This window comes from Tupaia chinensis, unplaced genomic scaffold (assembly GCF_000334495.1).
Source record: "Tupaia chinensis unplaced genomic scaffold, TupChi_1.0 Scaffold145814_1, whole genome shotgun sequence".
NCBI lineage: Eukaryota > Metazoa > Chordata > Mammalia > Scandentia > Tupaiidae > Tupaia > Tupaia belangeri.
The window spans coordinates 2,345,656-2,353,864 of record NW_006205672.1 but is presented as its reverse complement, the minus strand read 5'-3'; the positions used below and the strand labels follow the sequence as shown (position 1 = coordinate 2,353,864).

The following is an 8,209-nucleotide window of genomic DNA, read 5'->3' as shown; positions in this document are numbered from 1 at the left end:
GGGCCGCGCCCCCGCGGCGGGCCCCCAGCAGGAGGATCGCGCGAGCCCGGCGGCGGGCGCCCCTCCGGCCCGCTTCCCGCCCCCACGAGGCCGGGACGCCCGCCTCGACGCGAGCCGAAAGGGGCTAAGCCCCCAGGCACACACAAAAACGCCCCTAGAAACTTAAACCCTTCGCCATTTTAAGCACAAGGTTTTAATGATTGAAAACTTAAAATTGAACATTTTCCCCAACTCTAGCCCCAGGTGTGGGCGAATTTATCACCTCTCGCCACACACCCTCCAGAGCCACCCGAAACCCGACCCTCGGAACACAGGACCGGTGGGGAAGGGGTGGGGGCTGAGTCATCTCACCTCCTCCGGGGCTCTGTTCCTTAACTCCAGGTTAATCCTCTTCTTCATCTCCATGTCCTCCTCCTGCTCTTCTGCCACTACTCTCCTCCCTTCCCCTTTCCTGCCTTCCCACTACCCCCAACCCTAAAAATTTTAAAGATTTGGAAATGAATGAAAAGAAACGCAAATATAAACGCCCACTACCACCAGATAGGTGTGGGGGAGAAAGAAGATAGCAAATGGAGTCCAAGGAGTTGGGACTCTAACTCGGCTGCCCCCACCTCCTTGTCCACACACTCGCGCGCGCACACACACGCACGCACGCACACGCGCGCACACACACACACATACACACACCCGCAGTTCCTTCCCCTTCAATGGCTGCTCGGAGACTGAGCCTCCATGACACGGCACCGCCAACCCCCTGGCCTACACTCCACCCACCTCCAGAATGCATTGGTTGGTTTTTTAGCGTCACATTATTTCATTGGCTTAGGTCAACGTCTATCAAGCTTCAGGGCGGTCCTGGACCAGAAACCCTACGTCTATTGGCTACGACTAAGCGCGCAGTTAACTCCGATAGGCCCAGAAGGGTGTACGTCCCGGCGAAATGATTTTGAATCCCAGTAGCCCCCCTCCTTTTCTTTGTGTGGTTGGCGCGCTTTCCCCAGGCGCTCGGAAGGTTTTGATGCCTTTTGGATTTGGGGTTTGGTTGGTTTTTGTTTTTGTTTTGTTCTTGTTTTTTGGGTTTTTTTGTTTGTTTGTTTTTAGTGTTAAAGGGAGGGAGAAAAAAAAATCTTTGCATGCCCGAGTTGAAAGACTAATTCATCACATGGCACGCACCAGTTTTTGGCGGTTTTAAAGCTCAACCTTTGCTTTTACAGCAAAGGTGGATAGTGTGCACATCACATTAAAAGCATGCCTTCGTGGCACTGCTGTGCTGGGGACAGGCTCTTCACAGAGACTGACCGTCCGTGGTGCAGAACCAGAGCCGAGATAAAGATGTTTTAATTTCCACCACGAAAGACTGAGCAATTTTGAAAGCACTTGGGTGAAGTCCGTAAGTTAGAAACCTTTAAATAAAACTATGCTGGAGGAATTGTTACTGAAATCATTGTTGCAGTAATAAACACTGAAACCTTGGGGGGAAAACAACGTTGGCCCAGGGAAAATCAGACATTAATAACACAGCAATGCCCCACATTTCTAATTTCCCTTCGGTTGTTTCCATGGAAATTCTAAGGTAAAGCGTTCTTTAAAAGTAAGTCTAGGGGCGTAGGTTTGATAGAAAAAAAATTTTTTTAGTGACTGTTAGAATGTTTGTAAATAGGGAGAAAAGGTTATGATATGGTGAGCCAGGGCAGATTAAAAATCTGGAAAATCAAAACATACTTCCAAAATGATACAGGCAGAACTATTACCACGCATGCACAACATAAGGGAAGGTTTTGATCTTGAAGAAGATAAATATGTATATATCCTTGATTTGATTAGTACACACTGTATGAGTTTTGAAAAACCATACTGTACCTTACAAAGATATACACCGAATATATATAAACAAGAGATCATTTTTTTTAAAAGTGCGTCAGTGTGGGATGTGAATGGGAAAAGAATGATTTTTTTTAAACTTTTATCTAGAATCCAGTTTTTCTTCATTCTTGCTTAAATTCTTTCCTCATTCCCTTGCACCATTCTCAGGATAAATATTAATAATCAAAGAAATTTCAGGTGATTTAGAGAAGGCAGTGAGTGAATTAGCTCCTTTCCTTCCAGAACCATTTGCTGTTTTTGCAGTTTCTCACGTTAGAGACCTTTGGCCTTCCAACACTGACTCCCATTGCCCAATGGTCCCTGCTTCTCCACAGGAACACACAGCTCTTCAAATAGGCTCATATTTAAAATGTAAATGTTTTGTACTTTGCATTTTAAAAACTGCAAAGGAAAACAAATGGTGATTGTCTTCACAATGCTAAATGTTTCCTTTGAATTCCCTGAAAAGGAAATTTTGTGAAGATGAAGGGGTTTATGATGCGGAGGTTTTGGTACAAGATGGTACTGGCGAGGAGGGAAGATTTGGAGACCTAGTTAAGTTTTTTGGTTTGTTTATTTTAATGCAGGTTAAAAGAAGACAGAATGATATGAAACTGAAGCAAAGTGGACTGAGAAACAGTTCCAAGAAGAGTTAAAAAACAAAGGAAGGGGGGGCGAATAAAATAAAGAAGCACGTTTTAGTACCAGCCTGGGAATAAGTCCTGAGTTCTGATCCCACCTGCCGGTACAGGATCTGGAACAAAATCCAAAAAAGAGTTCAGAGAAGACTCAGAGTCTTCCACATACAACTGACAGTTAAGGCCATGAGAGAGAGAAAAATAAGATGTTCATAGGGAGTGTATATATGAAGACTATCAACCAAAGAGAGCAAAACAGGGTTGGGGAAGAAAGAAGAGGAAAGGATTATCCACCAAAGTACTCAAACTGAGCAGTTAGAAAAGAAAAGAAAAAAATAGGGTCAGTCCGTGGTGAGCAGTTAGAAAAGAAAAGAAAAAAATAGGATCAGTCCGTGGGGGTGGTTAATGCAGCTGGATCCCACACAAAAAAATAGGGTCAGTCCGTGGGGGTAGTTAATGCAGCTGGATCCCACATGGCCAGCCGTGCAGATCAAGTCCTCAGCGGCTTGAGGAACACGCCAGGTGTGTGTGCATGCGTGCTCCAAGATCATCCCAAGAGAAGGATGGAGGAAAAGGGATTGCCGTCCCCCACTCCCATGCTTTCTCACTTTCACCCTACCCTTCACCCCATCACAAGCGCGCTATAGTAAATTTCAAAAGTAGGGAAATAATGGAAGCCAAAGAAGAGATAGAGGAGGTTGAACGGTAGGGCTTTTGTACGGGAACACAGTAGACCGAATGGGAGTGTATGCTGGAAATGACGTGAGGAAAAGTCAGTAATTTAGTTACCATTGGCTAATGGCGGCAGAACATACACCACAGCAGCACAGAAAGGAATCCGCCACTGGGCCTTCCCATATCCGCCATCCCCACCCTTATGCCGTCAGTCTCTTATCTGCATACCTCAATACATTGAAACTTACCACTTTCCAGTTTCAATCAAGAAGCCAGAATAAATGGGACAAAAGGGGAGAAGACTGTTCCCATAAGCCTAGTACATAGAGAGGGTCCTGGAAAGCCGCTGAATGAAGACGGACATTACTACACCAGCATATGCATGTGTGGGGCTAAAATGAAGAGTGAACTAGTGAGGAGAAAAGCCAAACTCATGAACTAAAACATTTTAAGATGAAATAATTAGGCAGGATATGTAAGTGGTAGAATGAAGAGTGAAATTAAGTAATTAGAAGGAAGATGAAAGACAATGAGGAATGAATGAGAGGGTGGTTGAAAATACACCTTTAATCCTCCAATCAGAAGCATGCAACAAGGATATTATTAAACTCAATATGTCTTTAACATTCAAAAACTAAGCTCATCCTCTGCTGTTGAATACCTTGTTTGCCCCTCTAGATCTACTCTTCAACCTTCTCCACTCCTGCTCTGTAACCCAAAACACACATGGACTGCACCCAGGCTCTCCTAGGTCTGATCTTGGTAGGAAATCAGAAGTCAGGAAGAGTAAGGTTGGGGTGTCTTTTTCCCTAGCCGCCTCTCTGCCACATTCTTGCAAGATGGCCAAGTCCCTCCACTGAAAGCCACAGATCCTGTCAGAGCTATGATGGATACTGGGATGTATCACCCAGGTTTTCCTTCGGGAAGAACTTACTTCCCTAGCTGCTGGAAATACTACTGGAAGATGCCCCACACCATCTACCCTTGTAGTCCATGAGAGAGAAAATGATCATTATTATTTTAGTGTCTACATTTGGGGGTGTTCTGTGGCAAGAGTAATTGGAACAACTCCCTAGCACATGTTTTTCTGATCAAGTCTCACTAGCGCCTTTGTTCTGTGATGACAGTCGATGTTAGTCTGCTCTTTTTAGTTTTGCTTATGCCGTTCTTCTACCTCAACCAAATGATTTTCCCACTTCTCTATTCTCAGCACTTATTAAATGTTCTACTCATTCAGCATATTTTAAGGCTTATTTATTTATTCCATGAGCAAGCAAGAGAGAAAGAGCATGCACCCTCAACAGGGTCGTGATGCCAAGGTTCACCCCCGGTTTCAGCCAGCCCCAAACACAGACACACGCATGCCCAACGAAGTCAGGAAGGACTCCAGGCATGAACTCTTCCCATGTAGGTCAGCCTCTCAGATGTAGCATTTTACTGCCGTGCCACCAATCAGCCCCCTTATGCAGCATTTATCCCATGCTGCCTTGCACCATCCATGCAATTTAATTTTGGTTCCTCACAACCAGACTGGAATTTCCTAGTGAGAAACCAAGTCGGTAATTTAGCTTTCTCTGGCATCATTCAAGGTGCTGAGCACAGAGTGGGTACACAAGACATGTTTCATAATGTATTATCTCTCTATATATATAATTGTCAGAGGGCATGTGTGCTTACCAGAGAGAGAGACAGAAAAAGACGGAAAAGGACAAAAATACCCCATAATGGGGAATGATCACACCACAATCCCTTCATCCTTCTGGATTTGGGGCACACAGTATGTTTTCCAAGCCACCAGGTCCAGGGCTTGAACTACATGGTAAGCCAAGTGCAATCTGGCTCCTTTAAACACTAGGCCATGGTTCTGGCCCAATCATATCTCAAATAACTCTCAGACAGTAGTTTGGGGTTTTTTAGTGGTTTTTGTCATAGGGTATGTGCACGTGCCAGACAGACAGACAGATAGACAGTGAGAGGTGGAGTGAAAAATCACCCCCAAGGGGGAATGGCCACGCTGCAATTCCTTCTCCTCCTGGGATCATGAGCACGCACTCACACGCACCTGGCATGATTTCGAAGCCACTGGGTCCAGGACTCAAACCACGGTTGGCTACGTGGGAGTCCAGTGACATAATCACTATGCCATCTGCTGGCCCCTCAGGTAGTAGTATAATAATTCCAGTAGGAAATAAAGAATTTGGTTGATGCTTTCTTGGAGAACAGAAGATGGAATAGGAGTTAACTGTAGACTCCTCTTCCTCCCAACCATTCCCTTTCCAAATTAGTTAACTTGTAGTCTCAAGATAAAGCTAAGCCAGTACAACTAATGCATTTTCTGAGTTCAAACTGATTTAGAACCACCAGAAATCATTCCTACCCATGCCTGTGAGAAATCCTGTACCAGAAAAACCTCCAGTAGAGTCACTATCGCTTTCCTTAGCACCAGAAGAGATGATCAACACTCAGAGAACACCAGCAATTCCATTTGAGTCCCAGACCCGACTCACACTGGGCACATGTGTGTACGTGCCCAATATTCTGAGATGAGAATAGAGAAGAGGCTACGGAATGGCCATCTCTCCTGGAGAGTGATTTCTCACTTTCTGTCTCTCTGTCTTTCTTTGTCTCTCCGGTGAGCGCACACTTGTTATAGCAAAAAATCTCTCAAAAAATAAAAGGGAGATGGAACCTATTTTCCTCCCCTCGAGTCTCCCCTAGACTAGGGACTTGCTTGTGAGTAGAATATAGTGAAAGTAACACCATGCCAATTCTGGGCCTAACCCTTAAGAGCTAGCAGTTTCTGTTTTGCTCTCTTAGAAGCCGTTTTTTGGGAACCAGCAGTTAGCGTAATGGTTATGTCGCTGGACTCCCACGTAGTCAACCAAGGTTCGCGTCCCGGACCCAGTGGTTTAAAACTCACGCCGGGCGCGTGTGCGTGCGTGCCCAAGATCCCGAGAGGAGAATGGAGGAGAAGGGATTGCGGCGTGGCCATCCCCCCTGGGGGGTGATTTCTCGCTTTCTGTCTCTATGTCGCTCTCTCTGGCTGGCAAGCACACGCTCCCTATAGCTCTCAAAAAAAAAAAAAAAAGTCTGTTTTCATATAAAGAAGTCCAGGGTCAGTCAGTACCATGGTGGTTAAAGCGGCTGGATCCCACATAGCTGACTGCACAGTTTGAGACCCAGAACCCCATGGCTTGAAAAACATATTGGGCATGTGTGTGAGTATGCCCAAAATCCTGAGCAGAGAATGGAAGAGAGGGGAATCACATTGTAGCCATCCTGATCTCTGAGGACTGTGTGCTCTATCTCTTCCTGTGAGCACATGCCCTGTACAAAATTAAAAAAAGAAAAAAAGAAAGAAGTCCAACTACCCCAGAGAGAGGCCAGTGTATCTCCTCATTACAAATAAGGAGAAACTCAGGGAAACCAGAGACTATGAAGGGAGAGCAAGTCCAGACATCTCACAACTATCCCAGCCACCCCAATGCAGGCACCAGCCATGTAAGTGAAGCCATCTTGGATCTTCCAGTCCTTGTCAAGATGTCCCAATACCAAACGCAGTTAACTAAACCAAGGGATATACCCAAGGTCCTATGATTAGTAATTTGTGAAGACAAATCTCAAATCCAGTTTCTCTGATCAAAGTTTGAATCTTGGGACCAGCAGTTGGCGTAATGGCTATGTTGCTGGACTCCCATGTACACTCGACTGCAGTTCGAGTCCCAGACCCGGTGGCTTAAACTTACACCAGGCAAATGTGTGTGTATGCCCGAGATTCCGAGAGGACAATGGAGGAGAAGGGATTGCGGTGTGGCCATCCCCCCCGGGGGGTGATTTCTCGCTTTCTGTCTCTCTGTGTCTTTCTGGCGAGCACACGTGCCCTATAGCAAAAACTTTTCCAAAAAAAAAAAAAGTTTGAATCTTTTTCTGAAAATGACCATTATAATCCTGTTGAACTCATAGGTACATAAAATATTCTGCCTCCATATATCATTCTTACTCCCTATTGATGCTCCAAATGCCACAAATATTCAACATTATGACCTCTGTTGAGATACAAAAACTAATAATAAACTTGGTTATTCTATTATGCCTCAGTTGAAGATATTTATTGATTTCTTTAGTCTTTGTTTTGAGAAAAAGTTTGGACTGGGATCAGGAAAACTATAAAATGAGGGACCAGCAGTTAGCATAATGGCTATGTTGCTGAACTCCCATGTAGTCAACCGCGGTTCAAGTCCTAGACCTGGTGGCTTAAACTCATGCCGGGCGTGTGTGCATGCATGCCCAAGATCCCAAGAGGAGAATGGAGGAGAAGGGATTGCAGCATGGCCATCCCCCCTGGAGGGTGATTTCTTGCTTTCTGTCTCTCTGTCTCTCGCTGTCTTTCTGGCAAGTCCACGTGCCCTATAGAAAAAATCTCAAAAAAAAAAAAAAAAACAACTATAAAATGATTGAACTACTGACCCAGCTGCAGTGACACAGACAACTCCACCTTGCGAGGCTGGAAGCTGCATGAGATGCCCAGGTTTGGTTCCCACACCAACATGAATGTGCCAGGTGCCTGTAATCCTAGCTAATCAGGAGGCTAGGACAGGAGGACCTCAATACAGCAAGACCTTGTCAAAAATATCCATCTCTGGGGGGCAGCAGATGACTTAATGGTTATGTTGTTGAACTCCCACGTAGTCAAACGTGGTTCGAGTCCCTGGCAGCTTAAAACTCTATCTGTGTGCATGTACATGTGTGCCCAAAATCCCGAGAGGAGAATGGACAAAGGATTACAGAGTGGCCATCCTCCCTGGAGGATGATTTCTCGCTTTCTGTCTCTGTCTCTCCAGTTGATCCATACATGCCCTACAATAAAAATCTCTCTCTCAAAAAAAGATGTGTGTGTGTGTGTGTATGTGTGTGTGTGTGTGTATGTGTGTGTGTGTGTGTATATATATATACACACGCGCCCTACAGTGAAAATCTCTCAAAAAAAAAAAAGAATTATTTCATTTAACTTTATTTTATTTATTTTAATTTGA

General features: G+C 44.9%; 1 protein-coding gene across 1 annotated transcript in view; it reads right to left on the bottom strand.

Annotated features, from left to right (window-relative positions):
- Window positions 1–748, bottom strand: part of ANP32E (acidic nuclear phosphoprotein 32 family member E) — a 38,179-nt gene extending 37,431 nt beyond the window's left edge. Inside the window, exon 1 of the mRNA XM_027768285.1 lies at window positions 352–748. Coding sequence (XP_027624086.1) covers window positions 352–405 — 54 coding nt within the window. The 5' untranslated portion in view covers window positions 406–748. The remainder of the gene's footprint in view (window positions 1–351) is intronic.
- Between the last annotated feature and the right edge of the window lie 7,461 nt (window positions 749–8,209).